The following is a 22,641-nucleotide window of genomic DNA, read 5'->3' as shown; positions in this document are numbered from 1 at the left end:
AACATGGGGGCCTAAGAGTGAGTGGACCGAAGGCCTTTCAGATGGAAAACCTGAGAGAGTTCACCACCGTTATATCCTCCCCAGGACATTCCAAAGAAGAGGGAGGAGGAGGGGGAAGGGAGGAACAGGAGATAATATATATATCTATATCTCGATATAGAGATATATATATAATATATGTAAAAATAGAGCTAAATTACCTGAAAGTAATAGGATAATAAGAAGCCAAGAGCACTACCTTAATGAAAATATTCAGTGGCTTTTGTACCATTCAGAAAGAGGGTACAAGTAAAAATTAATAAGTTTAACACTGAAAACCTAGATGTGCATGCCAGATTTTCTGGGGTAATCATAAAATTACAGACACAGAGTTATAAACAGAACCAATAAAGGAGAAAAAGAATGAAAAAATGTAACCATCGAAAAGACCAAAAATAAAAAAAAAAAGGCAGAGAATAAAAAACAAGAAAAGTAGAAAAAATATTTTAAATGAAATAATTTTACATGCAGGTGGGTGTGCATAATTTAAGAGGCTCTATGAACCAGCTAAAAGACAAGGACTGTCAGGATGAATTTACCTAAAAATATTTTTTTAGACACGTCACTTGACTTTTAAAGAGAAACTTAATTTTTAACAGCAGTTTCAGGCTTAAACAAAATTGCGAGGGAACCTCAGAAATTTCCCACACACCCTCTGCCCACACGTAGGGCACATTCCTTACCAAGGATGAACCTCCACAGACACATCATCATCAGGCAGAGTCCACAGCTTGCCTGAGGTCCCCTCCTCATTGTGTGCAGCCTGTGGGTCTAGACCAATGTGTAACAGCAGGTACCCATCCTTGTAATCCCATACCGAGTACAGACTTCACCGCCTCTGTGATCTGCCTATTTACCTCTCCACCAGCCCACCCTGGGCAACCACCGATCTTCTCATTCTCCCCATTGATTTGCCTTTTCCAGAAGGCCATGTAGATAGAATCCCACCGTGTGTAGGCTTTTCGGACCAGCCTCTTTCTCTTAGGAATATGCATGCAAAGTTCCCGCATGTCCGTTCAGAGCCTGGCAGCTCGCTTGTTTTCAGGGCTGAACAGTATCCCATCGTGGGGTTGCATCCCAGTGTATGAACGCATTCCCCTGTTGGGGGCCGTCTTGGTTTCTTCCAGATTTGGGCAATTATGAACAAAGGTGCTGTACACACCCGCGTGCAGGATTTTGTGTGGACACAAGTTTGCAGCTCCTTTACCTAAATGCCAAGGAGCCCAAGTGCTGGGTCATATGGCGAGACTCTGTTTAGTTTTCTAAGAAACCAGCAAATTGTCTTGCCAAGTGGTTGCGCCATATTGCCCTCCCACCCTGAGACAGAGAGAGTTTCTGTTGTTCCACATCCTCACCAGCAGATGTCCTCAATGCTCTCTATTGCTGCCAGTCTACTGTGTATGTAGTAGTGGCTCATTGTTTTCTTCTGCATTTCCTGATGCCCTCTGATGCGGGAGGTCCTTCCAGGTGCTCACTTGCCATGTAGATCTTCTCTGGTGGGGTATTTACACTTTGGCCCACTTTTTAATTAGGTTGTTGGTAAATTTTGGATAATAATCCTTCATAGATGTGTGTGTGTGTGTGTGTGTGTGTACACAACAATGTGTATGCTGTATATTTTGGATAACAGTTGTGTTTTTGGCAATGATTTTATCCTACTCTGTGGCTTGTCTTCTAATTCCCTTGATACTGTCTTTCATAGAGCAGTTTTTAAAAAAAAATTTTAAAGATTTTATTTACATATTGAGAGAGAGAGCCAGGGGAGGAGGAAAGGGAGAAAGACAAGCAGGCTCCATGCTGAGCATAAATCCTGATGTGGAACTAGATCTCAGGACACTGACATCATGACTGAGCCGAAATCAGATGCTTAACCAACCAAGTCAACCAAGTGCCCCAGCAGTCTTCCTAATTTTAAAAAAGTCCAAGCTAGTCAATTATTCCTTTTATAGCTAAATCAGACAAATGCTGATCAAAATAATTCTGGTATGATTTTATAGAAAAAGGAGATTTAAACAAAAAAAATTAATACAGGTAAAGTCACCATGTAAATGTAATACCTGCTTTAGATCATGAAGATACAATTCTAAGCTTGTTTGCATCTTCTATAGCCCCCCTCACGTGGGCATAACAAGATTTTGTTAGAAAGCGTAGATTTTTATCCTGCTCCCTAAATACTCCTAGATCAAGCAGATACACATCAGAAAGTGTGTAGACTATTTAAACAATTCAATTAACCAGAGCAGATTATAGTTTCTCCTCAGACATACATAAAAATTTTGTAAAAAATAATCGTGCATAGGGTCGTCAAACAATTGTCAGTAACTACAATGGCCTGGCATAGTACCATGCTTTCTGAGAACAACACCATCAGCCATAAAGCATGATGAAAAGACAGATTTGTGATGCCAGAGGTTAGGGGTGGTCAGAGGCTGGGTGTGATGGTTAAGGGGTAGTGAAAAGGGGTTTGGGGGGGATGGAGCTGCTCTGTATCTTGACTGGAGTGGTGGTTACACAGATGTACATGTGGGGTAACAGCACAGAACTACACATACATCATAACTGTGTTAGATTTCTGGTTTGAATGTCCTACATAGTTATCATAGAAGATACCAACATTGGGGAAAACTGGGTGAAGGTGTACTACTTGTACTTTGCCACCATATAGGAATCTACAATTATATCAAAGTAATTCAAAAAAACTTTGCAGAAGATTAACTGGAAAATACTCACACATCTGAAAATTAAGAATCACACCTTCTAAATAACTCATTGGTTGAAGAAGAAATTATGTTGGTAATGTTAAAGCATTTGGAACTAAATGATCATGGAAATTTAGATATCAACTCTTGTGAAATGCAGCTGAAGAGAAAGCTATACTCATAGAAGTTGCCATCTTAAATGCTTATTTGAGGAGAGATGAGGTTGAAAATAATTAATGAACTATTCTTCAAAGGAAGCAGGGAAGAAACAATACTAGAGATAAGAACAAGATTTATGAGACATGCAAGAGGCAGATGGACAAAATTAAAAGTTGGTTTTGGGAAAATATTTTAAAATATTGGTGAAATTCCAGTAAAATTAATCAAGAAAGAAAAAGAGAGAAAACAAATAACATGAGGGGTTAGGAGGGGACATGATTACACATGTAATACAGATTAAAAAGATAAGAGAATACTATAAACAACTTTATGGAATAAATTTGAACAATTAGGTAAAATGAAAAAATCTGAGGAAAGAAAAACTTCATCAAAATCAACTCAAGAAAAAGTTAGGAAATCTTTAGAAGTCTGTAAAAATTAAGAAATACCCAAGCAAGAGAATTCTAGCGTCAGATGGTTTTACTGAAGAATTCTACCAAACGTTTAAAGAATTAACATCAATTGCATACAGACATCTCCAGAAAATAGGAAAGAATAGTTCCCAATTAATTTTCTGATATTAGTATTTCTTTAGTACTAAAGCCAGAAAAAGACAGTAAAACAAAAAGAAAAGAAAAGAAAAGAAAATTACAGATCAATATTATCGTAATTGCAGAGGTAGAAATCCTTAACAAAATACTACCAAATAAAATTCACCAGTGGATAAAGACAACTATGCCTGATAACCATGTGGGGTTATTCCAAGGATGCAGAGATAGTTCATTCAAAAATCAATTAAGGTAATCTATAAGGTAATCTACTGTATTAACAGGCTAACAAAGAAAAATCAGATGATCATATCAATCAATGCAGAAAAGCATCTGATGAAATTAAGCACCTATTCATAACATACACTCTCAGAATACCAGGGCTAAAGGAGAACACAAAACCCATAGCTAACCACACTCTTAATGAGTAAAACTGAATGTTTTGCCTCTGAGATTGGGTACAAGGCAAGAAAACCTAATCTCAACCCTGAATCAACTTGGTACTGAAGGTTCTAGCCATTGCAATAAGGCAACGACAACAAAAATGAAAGGCTTCAGAAAGGAAGAAGCCAATTTTCCCTTATTTGTAGATGACATGATTGTCTACATAGAACATCCCAAGGCATCTATGAAAATAATTCATAGAACAAATAAGTGAGTTCAACAATTTGCAGGGTACAAACTAGACATAACAAAAATCAATTCTATTTCTTTCTATGAGCAATGAACACAGAGACACTAAAATTTAAATGCATACCATTGACAATCACTCAAAAATATAGTTAGGTATAAGTATAAGGAAACATATACAGGACTTGTATGCTGCAAACCAAAAAAAAACCACTAATAAAGAAATCAAAGATCTCAGTGGATAGAGAGACATAACCATATTCATAGATCGGAAAACTCAGCAAAGATTAATTCTCCCCAAATTCACGTATAAAGTTCATGTGATTCCTGCTAAAATCCCAGCAAGATTTTTTATAGACATAGACAAAATTACTCTAAAATTTATATGGAAATGCCAAGAGACTAGAATAGTTAAAAACAACTTTGAAAAAAACAACAATAAAATAGGAGAAATGCACCTACCTGATTTCAGGAGGAATTTTGTAGCTACAGTTACCAAAAATGTGTGGTACTGGAAGAGGGATATACATATAGAAAAGAGAACCCAGAAAAGGATGTACACCAATATACCCACCTGATTTATAACAAAGGATCATACACAACTTTTTGGAGGCAAGATGGTCCTTTTAACAAACAATTCTGTACCAAGTGAATGTTGATACATTTGGGGAGGCAGGTGGAGACAGAGGAAGCTTGGCCCACATCTCTCATCTCATACAAAAATTAACTCAAAATGGAACTATGTGTAAACTATAGAAATTTTAGAAAATGTCAAAATTCTACTATCTTAATCACTACATTTAAAAATAAGCATGTTCTCTTGTATGGAGGTTTCTCTGTCTTTGCTTACTTAATTATATGTCTATTTGATGCATACTTTTAGAAAAAAAAATGGAAGAAAACTTTCAGGATCTAGAGCCAGGGAAAGAATTCTTAAACTGGACACCAAAAACAATTCATAAAAGGAAAAATTGATAAACTGGACTTCAACCAAATAAAAAAATTTGCTCTATGATAATTCACATTAAGATGTAAAGACAAGCTGCAGTTCTGGAGAAAATATTTGCAAGCAACATGTTCAATAAAAGATGAGTACTTGGAATTTGTAAAGAATTCTTAGAAATCCACAAGAAAAATAACAATCTAACTCAAAAATGGGCAAAACACATGAACAGTCTTTTCACTGAAGAGGCAAATAAACACCTGAAAAGATGTTCAATGCCATCAGCCATGATGAAATGCAGATTAGGGGCACCTAATTAGGTGGCTCAGTGGGTTAAGCTGCTGCCTTCGGCTCAGGTCATGATCTCAGGGTCCTGGGATCGAGTCCTGCATCGGGCTCTCTGCTCTGCAGGGAGCCTGCTTCCCTCTCTCTCTCTCTCTCTCTGCCTGCCTCTCCATCTACTTGTGATTCTCTCTGTCAAATAAATAAATAAATAAAATCTTTTTTAAAAAATGCAGATTAACACCACAGTGAGATATCACTACAAACCTACCAGGATGGCTAAAATAAAAAATAGTGGCATCTAATACTGTCAAGAGTGCAGAGAAACTGGATTACTCATACTCTGTTTATGTGTATCTGAAATGGGGTGGTCACTCTGGAAAATTGTTGGGCAGTTTCTTTAAAAATAAAACGTGTAACTATTTGTACAACTCTTGTCCCCAAGATTACGCACCATCTGATACCATTTGTATGATGATCTTGAAATGATGAAAGCGTAGATAGAGTTGCCATGGGTGAAGGTGGAAAGGGAGATGGCTATAAAGGGGCAACAGGAAAAATCCTTGAAGGAATGGAGATATTCCATACATTGACTGCATGGATACCGATAACCCAGTTGTGATACTATACTATCATTATCCAACATGTTACCCTTGAGAGTAGCTAAGATATATGGATCTCTCTGTGTTATTTTCTTACAAATTTAGGTGAATCTACAATAATCTTGAAATAAACAATTTAATTTTAAAAACTGTTTTAAAATTGCATTAACAATGCCATAAAAGAGTTAGAAAATAGAATTCTTTAAAAAGGTAACATTTGGGGGCACCTGGGTGGCTCAGTGGGTTAAAGCTTCTGCCTTCAGCTCAGGTCATGATCTCAGGATCCTGGCATAGAGCCCTGCATCAGGCTCCCTGCTCAGCAGAGAGCCTACTACCCCCTCCCCCGCTGTCTGCCTCTCTGCCTACTTGTGATCTCTGTCTGTCAAAAAAAATAAAACAAAATCTTAAAAAAAAAAAAGAGAGAAAATAAAGAATGTCTAGGAACTAAATCTAAGGAAAGATACAAAAGATCTTTCTGAAGAAAATTACAAAACTTACTGAAAGGCATAAAATAAGCCTAAATAATGAAGAGATAAGTTATATTTACAAAAACGGGAGACTTAATATTGTAGAGTCATTTATAATTTTAACATAGTATGAATCAAAATTACAAGTGTTTTTTAGAACATTAAAACCAGATCCTTAAATTTTAATTAAGAATCAAGGGTGTCAAATAGACACATACTTAAGTAAGCAAAGACAGAGAAACTTCTATACAAGAGAACATGCTTATTTTTAAATGTAGTGATTAAGATAGTAGAGTTTTGACATTAATAATAAAATGACCAACAAAGCAGAATAGGGAGCCTTGAACAGCTGCGTGTTCATGGGAGGAAATCTGATTTGTAAGAGAATTAACACTGTACTTTTGAGGGGAAAGATGAATACTCCAACAAGGGGGCTGGGACAACTGGTCAACCTCGTGGACCCAATGTAACATACGCCCACATTCGCAAACATCAGTTCCAGGTGGATTAAACACATAAATATAAAAGGCAAAACCATAAGATGTTCAGAGGACAATAGAAGAAGATAGACATTATAATAAAACATGTTTACTTTAGGAAAGGATAAAAATTTGAAGCAAGATGCAAAACAGCACAAACTATAGACACATGAGTGGTAAACTTCCCATTAAAATGAAGAACTTCATGGGGGACCTGGGTGGCTCAGTTGGTTAGGTGTCTGAGTCTTGATTTTGGTTCAGGTCATGATCCCAGGGTCATGGTATCAAGCCTGCATCAAGCTCTGTGAGTCTGCTTGAGATTCCCTGTCTCCCCGTCTCCCTCTGTCCATCCTACCTGTCACAGGGAGGGAGTAGGCTCTCAGCTTGGGGTTACCTTAAACTGTGATCCAGAGCACAGTCAGGCCACTACTTTTTACACAGGGACCCCACAAGTGGCAGATCTGAGGAGATTCGCTTTCCTCTGGGAGGGGCAGGGCTGCAGGAATCTGCTGGGTGCTAGGTTTGGAGACTCCAAACAGAGCTGTGCATCAAAAATAGTAAAGCTCAGTTACAGGCCAGTTGAGCTCAGAGTGCAGCCAGAGACCAGGGAGCCAGGAGGAATTGACTGCTTTTATCTGAGGGCGCACTGAGGAGTGGGGCCCCAAGCTCTCGCATCCTCTGGGCTGGAGATTGGGAGGCTGCCATTTGCATTCCAGTCCTCCAAAGCAGTACAGAAAGCGTTCAGGGAACAAAATCTCCAAGAGCAAACTCGAGCAGATGCCTTAGCCCAGCCCCTGGCAAGGGAGATGCAGTTCCACCTCAGGCAAAGACATTTGAGAATCACAGCAACAGGCCCCTCCCCAGAAGATCAGCAAGAACGTCCCGCCAGACCAAGTTCACCGATCAATGAGAACTGCAGAACTCCACAGCTAGGGGAACGCAACACGCAGAATTCAGGGCTTTCTCCCCATGATTCTTTAGTCATTCAAAGTTAGATTTTTTTTTAATTTTATTTTTTTCTTATTCTATTTTTTAAATTTTTCCTCTTCCTATTTTTTAACTTTTTTAAGCTATTTTATCTTATCAATGTCTTTTTAAAAAATCTTCCTTAGGGACGCCTGGGTGGCTCAGTAGGTTAAGCAGCTGCCTTCGGCTCAGGTCATGATCCCAGCGTCCTGGGATCGAGTTCCGCATCGGGCTCCTTGCTCGGCAGGGAGCCTGCTTCTCCCTCTGCCTCTGCCTGCCACTCTGTCTGCCTGTGCTTGTGCTCTGTATCTCTCTCTCTGTAACAAATAAATAAAAATCTTTAAAAAAAAAAATCTTCCTTAATTTTCATTGTTATAGTCCTATTTTATCCCTTCATTGTATTTAACCTTATTTTTTGTAGACAGATAGGTTTCTCTTTCTTTAAAAGTTTGGGATACAGTTTCTTCTAACAGATCAAAATATACCCTAAAGCTAGCGCATGACTTTGTTCTAGTCTCCAGCCTGATCACATTCTTTCCTCCTTTGTTTTTCTTTTCTTCAAACAACTTCTGATCTTATCAATTTCTTTTTTAGATTCTCTTTGAGTTTTGATCTTTACAGTCATATTCCATCCCTTCATCATGTTTACCTTTATTTTTGTATATACATAAATTTTTCTTTCTTTAAAATTTGGGGAGGCAGTTTCTTCTAACAGGCCAAAATACACCCAAAATCAAGTGTGTGGCTCTGTTCTATTCACCAGTTGTTGTTGTTTTCTCCTTTCTTCTCCCCCCGCCCCATTTCAGGTCTTTTCCAATTTGGGTAGTGTGTATTTTTCTGGGCTTGTTGCTATCCTTTCAGTATTGTGTTCTCCCATTCATCTCTTCCTATCTGGGCAAAACGACAAGGCAGGAAACCTCACCTCAAAAACAAGAAAAAGAGACAGTACCGACAGCTAGGGACCTAATCAATATAGTCATTAGCAAGGTGTCAGAACTAGAGTTCAGAATGACGAGATGCTAGTTGGGCTCTAAAAAGGCATGGAAGATACTACAGAGTCCCTTTCTGGAGAATAAAATCCCCTTCTGGAGAAAGAAGAGACCTAAAATCTAACCAAAATGAAATTTTTAAAAAGCTATTAATGAGGTGCAATAAAGACTGGAGAACATCCCATTGAAGAATGAATGGGTCAACCAGGAAATTAAAGAACTTAAAAAATTCAGGGAAACCAACGAAAATGAAACACAACTGTTCAAACCCTTTTGGGACACAGCAAAGGCGGTCCTGGGAGGAAAGTATATAGCAATCCAAGCCTTTCTCAAGAAACAAGAAAGGTCTCAAGTACACAACCTAACCCTACCCCTAAAGGAGCTGGAGAAAGAACAAGAAAGAAAGCCCAAGCCCAGCAGGAGAAGAGAAGTCATAAAGATCAGAGCAGAAATCAATGAAATAGAAACCAAAAGAACAGTAGAACAGATCAATGAAACTAGGAGCTGGTTCTCCTAGTTAGTAAGAATTAATAAAATTGTTAAACCCCTAGCCAGACTTACCAACCCCAAATTAATAAAATCATTAATGAAAGAGGAGCGATCACAACCAATACCAAAGAAAGACAAAAAATTTTAAGAACATATTGTGAGCAACTATACACCAGCAAATTTGACAATCTGGGAGAAATGGATGGAGACATATAAACTACCAAAACTGGACCAGGAAGAAATAGAGAACCTGAACAGACCCACAACCTGTAAGGAGACTGAAGTAGTCATCAAAAATCTCCCAAAAAACAGGAGTCCAGGGTCAGATGGCTTCCCATGGCAATTCTACCAAACATTTAAAGAAGAATTAATACCTATTCTCCTGAAACTGTTCCAGAAAATAGAAATGGAAGGAAAATTTCCAAACTCATTTTATGAGGCCAGCATCACCTTGATCCCAAAACCAGGCAAAGACCCCATCAAAAAGGAGAATTACAGATCAATATCCTTGATGAACACAGATGCAAAAATTCGCACCAAAATACTAGCCAATGGGATCCAACAGTACATTAAAAGGATGTGGTGTACATGTGTGTGTGTGTGTGTGTGTGTATGAATTCTGTTCAGTCATCCAAATAAATGAAATCTTGCCATTTGCAATGATGTGGTTGGAACTAGAGGGTATTATGCTAAGTGAAATAAGTCAATCAGGGAAAGATAATTATCACATGATCTCCCCGATATGAGGAATTTGAGAGGCAGGGTGGGAGTGGGAGGGGGAGGGAGAGAAAAGAATGAACCAAGATGGGACCATGGAGGAAGACAAACCAAAAGAGACACTTAATCTCAGGAAACAAACTGAGTGTTGCTGAAGGGGTTGGAGGGGTGGGTGGGAGAGGGTGTCTGGGCGATGGACATTGGGGAGGGTGTGTGCTATGGTGAGTGCTGTGAGCTGTGTGGGACCGATGATTCACAGACCTGTACTCCTGAAGCAAATAATACATTACATGTTAATTTTTAAAAAATGGTAGAATGGATCAAGAGTGTGTTCACACAATAGAATACCACAAAGCAGTGGGACAAAATCAATAAACTACAAAACGAAGCGGAATGAGTGAATTTCTAGAACATACTTTGAGTAACAGGAGCAAGTCTGCCAAGGAGCAGTCACTGGGCGGTTCCACCTATATTATCCTCAAAAATCAGTAGGACCGACCTGAAGTTCCAGGACAAGATGGCGTCTACCCACTCTCTTCCTCCCGGCGAAATACAACTAAATACCATGGAAGTTATTCAACAGAGAGCAATAAAATAATTCTGAAAGCCAGAAAGGAGACAGCTAATGGGGAGGAAACTCAGGACTTGAAACAATATGAGGAATTTCCCCGGCTTGCTTCTGACCTACTGTACACCCAGACTAGGTGCTGGAGAGAACCATAAACTAGTGCAGCAGATAGACAAACACAAGAGACAAATAAAAGTGTTCTCTCTTGCCTGCCCAAAAGGTCAGGAAAGAGGGGAAATCGACAAGACCAGAGGAAGCCAACCAGGCCACCAGTTTGTGGCCCCAACTCCATAGAGCAATGGCGGCAGCAGAGCCCCAGGCTGACCCAGGCCCCACCGCAGAGCGAGGACGCAAGCTCGGGAGGTCCATCCGCCTGCGAGGTCTGTCCACCCCAGGAGACGGAACTGCAAGCAGCACGTGAGAAGTCCAGTAGTTCCAGAGAAATAGAGCCGACCAGAATAACACGGCAAGGGCTCCAAACACCGAAATGTCATGACAGCAGAAGTCCACAAAAATAGTCCAGAACCACACACTCAATTTAAGTAGGTACTGCCAGCTGAAACATGAGGTTAAATCAGATCAAGGGACTGAACATACTAATGGAAATAGCCAAGATACAATTCATGGTCACATTTAGCATCTAGAACCAGGAACACGTAATTTGAACGACAGCAAGTGAATGGTTAAAGCCAACACTGAGGGGAATCTGGGGTCAGAATCCTCTGGCGAGGATTATAAAGCAGCCTGCATAAAAATGCTTTCGGGGGTGGCGCCTTGGTGGTTCAGTTGTCAAGTGTGTGCCTTTGGCTCAGGTCATGATGCCAGGGTCCTGGGATCGAGCCCCGCATAGGGCTCTCTGCTCAGCAGGAAGCCTGCTTCTCCCTCTCCCACTCCCCATGCTTGTGTTCCCTCTCTCGCTGTCTCTGAGTCAAATAAATAAATAAATAAATAATCTTTTTAAAAGAATGCTTTAACGGTCACTTACCAATTCTCTCCAAATGAAGGAAAAATGAGGAGATATCAACAAAGAAGTTGTTCTGTTTTTTTAAGAAGCACATGAAGATTTAAAGAACAGAATATAAGAAACCCAAAGAGATCAACCTCAAGGTACTTCACAATCCAATTACTGAGAACTAAAGACAAAGAAAAAAAGCCTTAAGAACAACCAGACAGAAACGACACATCTATAAAAACAAAACCCAACAAAAACCCACTAACACAAATGAGGGATTTCACCTCTGAAAATGGGAGAGGGCAGAAGGAAGAAGTGCAGGAAGTTTATGTCAACTGTATGACCTCTGTCCATCGACCATACCCCTCTGGGAGGAAACAGAAATAAAGATGTTCTCAGAGGAAGGGAAAGCCAGCAGAGGCTCCGCTATCAGATCTCTGCGTTATGGAATGGCTGGAGGACGCTGTCCGAATACAAAGAAAGAAAGAGCAGCTGGAAAGCTCAGAGAGGGAAGAAACGCAGCAGAATGGGTAAAAACAGAATTAAAGCTAGTAGATCAGCTTTCCCTTTGTGTGTTTCTTTAACTACGCTTCATGGGGGGAGCAAAAGTTATACCCCTACCTGCGGCGGGGCCCACTGGTTGCACAGGGGACCCTGGAGAGAGTTCTGTGTAGGCGAGGGGCACCAGGGGGCCTCCGGGGAGCCCATTGTCTGCACGCCACTCCCGGTAGTAGAACTCCAGCACCAAGGTGGGGGTACGTTCAGCCCCCCGCGCTGAAAACTATCAGACCTCATAAATGAACCGAGACGGAGCTCCAGGTCATGTTCCAGGGGTCCGTGGGACGGAGAGAGCAGAGAAATGATGGAGGAGGAAGCAGAGGGAACGGGCAGAAAGGTTGGCTCCAGACGGAAGCCCTCAGGGGAACTCCAAGTTCAGGGCAAGACTGGCTTCTTAAACTTGGGGGTTGGAATGCAAGTATCCAGGGTATCTTCATTTTTTTTTAAGAGTGTATGTACATTGTATAAATTTTTATAGTCTCAACACTTCCTAAAATATTTTTTTTAATTTTATTTATTTATTTGACAGAGATCACAAGTAGGCAGAGAGGCAGGCAGAGAGAGAGAGAGAGGGAAGCAGGCTCCCAGCTGAGCAGAGAGCCTGATACGGGACTCAATCCCGGGACCCTGAGATCATGACCTGAGCCGAAGGCAGCGGCTTAACCCACTGAGCCACCCAGGTGACCCCCTAAAATATTTTTTAACGATCCTGAAGTCATCCATTCCAAGTCATCTATGCGGCGGATTCTCAACGCAGCCTTTAACGTCCTTCCAGGCTTGTCCAAAGCTGGGCGGAAGCCCCAACAGAGGCGATCGGGTCTTCCTGCCGGAGCCTGACCCGTGTGTTTCTGTGACAGATTGGTGTCGTGCGATCGGGAGGCCTGGCACGCCCCTGAAATGCAGAGGGAGAAGGTGGTTTCCTGTAGGGGTGCAGGGGAGGGGGAGGGTCAGAGGAAGTTTCCTGCAGATGGCCCACGGGTGCGGAGCCCTACAGAGAGGATGCCCAAGGTTAGGGCTCATGGAAGTAAGTCGGGAAGCCACTGCAGGCGAGAGCAGCCAGGGCAGAGGCTCAAAGACAGTAACCCGCGGGCCGTGCGCAAGGAGTAGGGAAGCCTCGGGGGGCTGGAATGGTCGCGAGGAGGGCGGGATCGAGAAGCAGAATTGGAAACGTCGGTGGTTTACTACCGCCTCCCAGTCTCCCCTGGGGTCGTCTTCTTTCCCCCCAAACCCCTTCTCACGGACCAAAGGGGTCCCAGTAGAACCAATGAGATTCAAAAGACCAGCTTCCAGGCCAAGAGTTCCAAATGCCCTTTGAGAATGGAAACGGGGACCAGAAGTCCCGTGGAGGCGGGGGCCCGGGCAGCAGGTGCCTGTGAATCGCCCCTGCGCGCCTCGGCTCCCACTGCTGGCACGTGCACCACCGTCCCCCGCATCCTCCCGGCCGCACACGGTGGGGGTGGGGGGTGCGGCTGCTGCTCCGTGGGAGTCCCGGAGCCCCGAGCTTCCCTCCCAGCGGCCGCTCTCAGCCTCTCCAAGCTGCTTTTCTGTGGCAGGAAGAGGCAAGCGGCCAAAGGATTGGGTTCCCCCCCGGCCAAGGCAGCCTGGGCCTCAAAGCCACAGGCTGAGCGGCTCCCAGGCGGCGAACGGCAGGAACTCGGCCGCTCAGGGAGGCCCCGACCACCCTCCCTCCGCCCCCGGCACCAGCCCCGACTCAGACGCTCGCTCTGGCCTCACCCAGCCTGAGTCACCCAGCGGGAGTGCTGACTTGGCCTGACCGATATTTTGAATTTGTGAAGAAAAGCAGGACGGGCCCCACTACAGAGGCCTTTCCCACGTGGATCAAAGCATGTTGCATTCTTCCAGGAGGGCCGCCCTGAGGGAGGACCTCCCACGCAACTGCTCTCCCCTGCCACAGCCCCCCTCCCAGATGGGGCGTCCGGTGACCCCAGCCGCTGGGATGCGTGGAGCGCGGTGCAGCGGACACCCTCACGGTGGCTCAGAAAGCCGAGGCCAGCTCGGGCTCCGTCAGGACACTCTGCCTCAGCTGTCCTCACCGATGCAACCGTTGTTTCCACAAGTATTTCTAGAGCTGTACTGGGTGCCAGTTTCCAATCCCACCCAGTTCCATCAAAGGACCGCCTGCTCCAAGCTGAGCAAATGCAGGGCCTGAGGCCAGGGTGCCGATCCGGTAATATTCAGCCCGAGAGAAAGTCAGAGACTGGTGAGGTAGGAGGCGTCAGACTACACCCCGTGGAGCTTGGGCCCCACCTCTGCTGGTCTCCCCTTGGTCTGTCCTGCCAAGGGCAATCACACCCTTGGTGTGCACACTCCTAGGCTGCCCCCTGCTGGGGGCAGCGATCACAGGACTGCAGGAGGCCCCACCGGACAGGCCTCTGGGCAGTGCAGGAGCAGCAGGATAGAGGACACAGTGGCCAGTGGCCCAGAGCCAGGAGACGGCTCTGCCCTGTGTCCCCTCACTCTGGCGCAGAACCCTGGGCGCCCCTCTGAACTTGACTATCCGCATTCTTATGAGGGGACATTTGTCCAGGTAGGAGGGAAGATCACATGTTTTTAGACAGGTGTGACCACGGGCACTAACGTAAATGAGCACTGACTGGACAGACCAATAATAAGGACCTGTTCTTGGGATTCACGTATACAGAGAATGAAAATGCATGAGAATAATGTCAAAAAAGTGGGCATGTGTGTGTTCTAAGGCCTCGGTATCATCTGAGAACGAATAAAAGTACTCATTTATATGAGACTCAGGCACATTCAGGATTATGTTTTCTATTTTAACGATTAAAAGCATAGTGAAAAAATGTATAACAGACAAGCCAGTCGAAGGGGAAAGGGAGTAGTGAAAAAATATATTGACCTAAAAGAGGGTCATGGGAGAGAGAAAACCAAGTGTAAATCAATACTTTTTATGAGAAGATAAAGATTGTAGGTGAAGAAAATGAACCGATTATATGCTGCTTACATGAGATACTCCTTAAATACACAAACACAGGTTGATGATTTAAAAAAAAAAAAAAAAGGAAAAAATAACCAAAAGACATTAGGTTAAGCTTTACTAATAGCAAATAATTTTTTTAGCAAAAAATCTACCCCTAGACAAAAGACGGAGATTTGTCGATTATAAAGTGATAATACCCCAGGAAAATATTTTTTTAATTCTAAATGTCTGTGCACATAAAATATATACCTTCAAAATGTATAAAGCAAAAACTGACGGCACTGAAAGGAGAAACAGATCCACCGTCATCGCTGGAGTCTGACCCACGACTCCCAGGAACCAACTGAAGAACAGGAGCAGGAAAGGGAAGCAGATCTGGAAAATGTGGTTGTTGAACTTGATCTAAGAGACATGCATGAAACACTGCCACAGAAACAACCTGCATACTCTGTCTCAAGAAGTTTCCACGGTTAAACTTATTTACAATACGCTCTCTTCTCTGACTCTAGAATAATCAGTCTAGGAATGAGTATAGAGAGGGACACACTAGAAATTCCCCAGCTGCCTGAAAATTAAACAACCCACTTCTAAATAAACCACGGGTCACCCTAGAAATCACAATAGAACACATACACTATCTAAAATAATGAAAACATTGGACTATCAGAGTTTATTGATGAAGCCACTAAATTTTGAAGGAAATCCGTAGCTGTAAATTACCAAAAAATTAAAATGCTGAAGATCAATTATGCAAGCTGCCATCTCAAAAAGCTAGGGAAAAAAAAAAGAACAAAACGTTGGACGTGAAGAATGGAGAGGAAAGGAATTGTAAGCATGAGGGCCGGGGTTAATTAGTCAGAACCCACGGACAGAGAAATCCAGCAAAATGAGGAGCTGATCCTTGGGGAATGGACACGCTCGGGAATGGCAGATGGGTTAAGGGGAAAAGAGAGAGAGGGCGAGGAACAGGCAGCCACACCAGCTCCTGCAGATCTCTGAAAGCTAACACGCACACACCCATAGGCAGGCAGGGAAAGCTGGGGCCGTCAGAATCGGATGAATGGTTTGTGTCGATGTCCCAGTGCTGGTTGTGACATTTTACTACCGTTTTGCAAAACGTTACCCTTGGGAGAAACTGGGAGAGAATACACAGCATCTCTCTGGATTCTTCTTTAAAAAAAAAAAAAAAAAAAAAATATATATATATATATATATATATATATATATAAAAATATATAAGATAGGCTGAGAGAGAGAAAGAGAGAGAGAGAGAGATCACAGAGACAGAGGGAGAAGCAGACTCCCCACTGAGCAGGGAGCCCAATGCAGGATTCGATCTCAGGACGCTGATTTATGACCCGAGCCTAAACCAGACGCTTAACTGACTGAGCTACCCAGGCATCTTTCTCCAAACTATTCTTTACAACATCATGTGACTCTAATCATTATCTCAACAAAAATGCCAGTGAAAATGTACTTCGATTTACAAATGACTTTATGCTAATAAATTCTGAAACTCGGTTGAAATAATTTCTGGAACAAAAATGCATGTTACCAAAATCGATACTGGAAGAAACTAAAAACAAAACAAAACAAAAAAAAATTGAATATTCTTGTAGCTATTAAGTAGATTTGGTGAAAATTTAAGACCTTTCCACAAAGAGATCTCCAGGCCCAGATGGGTTCGCAGGTGAATTTTCCCAACCGTTCAGAAAAGTATAGTGCCTGTATTAGTTAAACCATCCCAAAAGATGAAAAAGAGGAAATGTTTCCTAACTCATTTCATTAGGCCCGCATACACACTCGTGATGTGAAAACCAGACAAGGGCATCACAAGAAACAAATTTTAGGTCACTCTTTCCCACATACAGAAATGGCAAGACTCACAAGCGAAACATTTCCATATCAAAGCCACAGTTGCACCCAAAGGATAACAGATCTTAGCTAAGTTGAGTCCTGGGATGCCAGGAGTGTCACGTTATCTTAAGATTTTAAAAAGTCAATCAGTCCAAGTTACCACATTCATAAGAAAAAAGCAGGGGGAAAAAAACCCACCATACGATTATCTCAATAAAAGCTGAAAAAAATCATGTGATAGAACTGGACAACTGATGTGGGGAAAAATAAGACTTTTTGTCTAAATACAAATGCTGAGAAACTTCCTCAATCCAATAAAGGACACCTACAACAAAACCAGGGCAAGCATCATACTTAATTGCAAAATAATGAAACTTTCCTCTTGAGATCAGAAGGAGACAAGGTGCTACCGGCAGCGCCGGCCAGTGAGACAGAGGAAGAAAAACTATAAAAATTGGAAGGAGGAGACAGAACTCTGATCATTCAAACACAGTGGAAACACGGCTGTCTCTTGCAAAAAACAAATGTGAACTCTAGAGTCAGACTTGGGAGAGCTCTATCGTGCCGACGGACGGGGGGATTCAAGACTTGGAAGGTATCAGTTCTCTTCAAATAAACCTCTGGGGTCAAGGCAATCCCATAAAAGTCCCAATAGCATAACCAAGTCTAATTGGAAGAACAAAGCTAGAGGACTTACCAGATCTCAAAAAAAAAAATTATAAAACTGTCATAATTAAAACTGTGTGATATTAGTGTGGAGGAATAAAAAAGACTAATGGATCGTAATGAGAGAACAGAAAACTCAGACAAATGATAGATACATGTGTAGGCAGGTGACAGATACGGTTCTTGACTTTTTTTTTAATGATAATACCGCTCTGCAGGGAAGCCTGTGCAGGCTCATCAAAAAATCGTGCTAGGGGAAAAAGAAAAAAAAAAATCATGCTGGATCACTCAGATATCCATACAGGGAAAAAAGGTTTAAATATGTATTTCATAATGCATACAAAATCGACTTCATATGAATTAAAGATTCAAATGTGAAAGGTAAAGCAGCACAGCTTCTAGGAGAAATGTGGGGAAATGCCTTCATGAGTTTGCAGCAGACAATGACTTCCTTAAAAGGATCCTGTCATCCTGCCCCCCCGGGGAGACCCGGACCAGCCAGGAGCAGCAGTCCGGTTTAGTTTTGCAATACTTGACTTGCTTTAGGAATTATTCAACTTCGAAAACTATAAAATAAAAATAAAAAGATCCCATCGTGAAATGCAAATCAGCACAATGAGGCATCAGCTCACACCTGTCGGAAGGGCTAAAATCAACAACACGGGAAACAAGTGTCGGCAAGAGCTCGGAGAGCAAGGGACCCTCATGCACTGCGTGTGGGCGTGCACACTGGGGTAGCCTCTGCGGGAAACAGTATGGGGGCTCCTCGAAAAATTAAAATTAAAGCTGCCCTACGGCCCAGCAATCACACTACTGGGTATTTGCCCCCAAAATACAAAAATACTGATTCAAAGGGATACATGTACCCCAGTATGTATAGCAGCTTTATTTACAGTAACGAAGATATGGAATCATTCCACAGGACTATCGATAGAGGAATGGATAAAGAAGATGTGGTGTAGACACACAGTGGAATATTATGCAGCCATGAAAAAGAATAGACTCTTGCCATTTGCAGCAACAGGGCTGGAGTTAGAGAGTATTATGCAAAGTGAAATAAATCACTCAGAGGAAGACAAATACCATACGATTTCACTTATAAATAGAACTTAAGAAATGAATAGGGTAAAAAGAGAGACAAACCAAGAAACAGACTCTTAACTGTAGAGAACACACTGCTGGTCACCAGCGGGGAGGAGGGTAGAGGGTGGGGGAAACAGGTGATGGGGACCAAGGAGGGCTCCTGTGGTGATCAGCATGGATGAGGTATGAGAGTAGTAAATCACTACGTCATACACCTGAATCTAATATTACACTGTATGTGAACACCACTGGAATTAAAGTATTAAAGAATAATAATTTAAAAATGAAACTGGACTCCTGGGCGGCTCAGTCAGTTAAGCATTTGCCTTTGACTCAGGTCATGATCCCAGTGTCCTGGGATTGGGATCACGTCCCGTGTCCGGCTCCTCTGCTTAGCGAGGGTCTTTTTCTCCCTCTACCCCTGCCCCCTGCTCATGATCTCTCTCTTTCACACACTCTCTGTCTCTCAAATAAATAAATAAAATCTTTTGGAAGAAATCTCTTTCAAATAAATAAAATCTTTTAAAAAATGTGTTTCAAAAAATGAAACAAAGAGGTTCCCTTTCGGGCGCCTGGGTGGCTCAGTGGGTTAAGCCTCTGTCTTCAGCTCAGGTCATGATCTCAGGGTCCTGGGATCGAGCCCCGCATAGGGCTCTCTGCTCAGTGGGGAGCCTGCTTCCCCCTCTCTCTCTGCCTGCCTCTCTGCCTACTTGTGATCTCTGTCTGTCAAATAAACAAATAACATCTTAAAAAAAAAAAAAAAAAAAAGAGGTTCCCTTTCGTGCACCTGGAGCCAGGCTTCCGCGGGCGGACGCAGACGTGTCTCCTCCCTCCACGATCTCCCCTGTCTTCCCGGCCTCATCCGACCTGCACACCCGCCGCCGCTCTGGTCCCTCCTTGCACTCCCTATGTCCTTTCTCCACACGGGCCGAGCCTCCAGGAGGGGCGGGCAGGAGGACCCCTGCTCGACCTGAGCTCACCCTCGCCTTCCGGGATCATAGTCACTTGGCAGGACACATTCACCTATTCACCTCCAGGGAGGTGCCATCGGAGGAGCATAAACCCTGCTACGGCACAGAGCTCCGGGGACATGGAAGACAGGCCACAAGGCTCCTTCGAGGATCTAGTTCTGCTACTCGTCCTCTGCGTGAGACCCTCCCCTAAGAAAGCGGAACAAGAAACGCCATGGCTTGGACGAGGGGACAAGGAACAGGATTCACTGGGCTCACACCTGTCCCCTTCTCCAGAGCACGAGCTCCCTGAGGGAAGGAACAGTAGCCAATGCTACTTAATGCATTTCTTAATCCCCAGGGGTAGAGAGCTAGCTATAGCCCAGGGGTAGCAGGTGCTTAGCTAGCGTTTGGGGAAACCAAAGGAAAGGGGAGGAGGGACACGGGAGGGTCACGGGAGGAGCACAGTCCGGGCGAGGCCTCAGTGCCGCCCGCCAGAGCTTCCTTCCCTCTGGCAGGGCGTCCTACCCAAAGGGCATTTTGAAATACTCTTTCCGCTCGGAAAAAAAGTGGGTCTGGAATAGCCAAAGGGTCTGAGCATTTCTTCCTTTTCAAGGTCTAGGCCTGATAAACTGAGTATTTTTGTTCGTTGGGTTAGAGTCTAGTTACCAACGTTCTTCCACTTGAATTCACCTGCAAGCTCCCCCTGAAGCAGGAGCCTCACCTGCGCCTTCTCACACGACGCGGGTTCGATGCCCGCCCCGGACTTTGCACGTTCCTGCCCCAACGCGGGTTCGATGCCCGCTCCGGACTCTGCGTGTTCCCGCCCGGCCCTGGCACACCCCCGGGCACTCACTTCCTCAGCCCTCATCGTGCCAAGCACAACGCCTCCAAAAAAGGCTTTTTTTTTTTCTTTTTTCACTTGGCTGTTTGTCTAACTTCCTCTTTAATTTTCATATGAGGCGTTTCTCGAGGAGAGACTGATGTCACGGGGCCTCTTTCCAGATACTGTTTTGAAATCAGTGTAACCACGGCACTGCTGGACACTGAGGAGTCCATCTGGGCCAACTGAGTCACACCCGGGCACAGGGTGGGGCAGGAGCTGGGGCAAGCACTACAGCGTCCCTCCAAAAGAGGGAGGGAGGGGGGTGTTATTCGACGCTGAGGCACCCCCAGGAAGAACATCAGGACCAGCTGTCACCTTTGCCCTTACGTCCTGTCCTGGCGCTCCTGATAGGAGACCCGCCCAGACACTGAACCCTCAGTTGCTTAGAACTCGAGCCTGGATGGCTCAGGATCACCTGTGCTCCTCAGAAGGAAAACAAGAGCTCAGGTTGGGTTCCAACCTGGCCAGTAGCCCTCCCGGGCTTCCCGGGCCATCCTTGCTCCCCGCCGGACTCAGCTGTGCCCATTACCCGCTCCCCGCCTCCCAGCCTCGGTCCACGCCCCTCCTGTCCTATTGGGAGGGCTCAGGCCATACCAGCAGAAGTCATGTCATGGGTGACAGAGCAGCCCGTGCTGAGTGAGGCCCTTGGGGAAGCTGCTTAAGTCCGGAGACCTCCATGGCTATCTCATCTCTGGAGCCCAACAGCCCAACCTGGGGGGTGGGGGGGATGGTCCCTGATAGTGTTTATTGTACGCATGCTAAGCAATGGTTTTCCTCCTCAAGGAAGCAAGCTGTGCAAAGGTCCTGGATCCCCTCCACGGGCACTGGAATGTCTTCCCGACTTTCTGTTGACAATCGTGTGCCTGTGCCAGTAGGGGTGGGACAGACCCTTCCCGGCTGGCCCGTTGCCGGGTAAGCTGCATGAGCTCCAAGGTTCTGGGCTGCTTGGACCCTTGAGAAATCCCACCTTGGACGGAAGGCTGAAGGCACAGTATTGGACAGAGAATCAGCCTCTATCGCCTGGTGCCTTGCAATTTCCATCTTGTGATAACACAACTTGAAATACGTCCTAATGGAAGAGAAGTCATTCGGAATTTTGGCCGAATTTTCAGCTTTCCCTCACTCCTCACCTCTGTTTGCTGCACCTTCCCCCCCCCGTGGGGACCGGCAGGGGCACCTGGCAGGCGCTCATGGCCGGCACTGAGGGAGCAAATGCACTGATCCTCTCGTCCTTGCCCAGAGTGACCTGAGGTCTGTTCCCCGCCCAGGCCCCGTAAGTCAGTGAGCTGACATGCGCGTATGCCAGAGAGCGTCTGCCTGAATTGAGAACATGCCAGTGTGCTGACCCCTGCCCAGCATTTTCCAGCAGGGACCCAGGCTCAGTTTGCCTCCTACCGACACAGCTTCTCACTGAATCTCTCAAGTAAGAAGGTTGACTGAGCCTGGTTCCCTATCACGCTCCTTATTACCATTCCGGTGAGCCCTGCCTCAGCTTCTTCCTTGCTTTTGTTCAGAATTAGAACTCTATGCCTTCCTGACCTCCGAGTAAAGGGGTTCAAAGACCTTCATTCAGAGCCCCCGAAACCAACCACAGACTCTTCCGACCGTGCCGGCCCTGGGCATACCTTCATGAAGAGTAGCCTCCGGCAGCTCTTGCCTCGGTCGCCCCCGGCTGCTTGGACTTGAACCGCCTCGGAGGCCAGCGCCAGATCAGGAATGCTGCTGGGCCCAGCCTCCGATGTGTCTGCCAGCTGCACCGACGAGTGGAAAATCCCCTCCTTGCCCTGGACAAAGGAGGTCTCGAAGGGATCCGGGTATCTCTCATCGGGGCTTGAGCCATCGTCACTGGTCTTAGCGTTACAGAGCATCAGGGACCGGGAGATGGACCGCAGTTTTGTAGATTTCCTGCTCCTTCCAGAACGGCCGTGCGGGTCCATCCTCAGAGAGGAGGTGAGGCTGCCCTTCTTCTTCTCCTGGTCTGCGGCCCTTGGGTGGCGGGTGGTGACTGGACTGGGCTTAGCTGCCACGTCGTGGGTCCCTGGAGGAAAGAGGAAGCAGAAAGAAGCAGTGTGACTCGTTACTGACAAGTGGAGTGGGACAGAGGCCTGGAGCAGAGCCACGGGAGCCGATGCCCATGGGGCAGGGCACGGGGG

At 44.6% G+C, this 22,641-nt stretch overlaps 1 protein-coding gene across 7 annotated transcripts in view; it reads right to left on the bottom strand.

Moving 5' to 3' along the window:
- The window catches only part of IL16 (interleukin 16), a 105,165-nt gene that overhangs the window by 56,092 nt on the left and 26,432 nt on the right, over nt 1-22,641 (bottom strand). For all 7 annotated transcript variants that reach the window (XR_009398969.1, XM_059371444.1, XM_059371443.1 and 4 more), the window contains exon 2: nt 22,114-22,526. Coding sequence is in view for 6 of the 7 variants with exons in the window: in XM_059371444.1 (XP_059227427.1) it covers nt 22,114-22,526 (413 nt within the window). In the remaining variant the exon portion in view is untranslated. The remainder of the gene's footprint in view (nt 1-22,113; nt 22,527-22,641) is intronic.

Source organism: Mustela nigripes, chromosome 13 (assembly GCF_022355385.1).
Source record: "Mustela nigripes isolate SB6536 chromosome 13, MUSNIG.SB6536, whole genome shotgun sequence".
Lineage (NCBI taxonomy): Eukaryota > Metazoa > Chordata > Mammalia > Carnivora > Mustelidae > Mustela > Mustela nigripes.
This window is presented reverse-complemented; position numbering and strand designations above follow the sequence as displayed.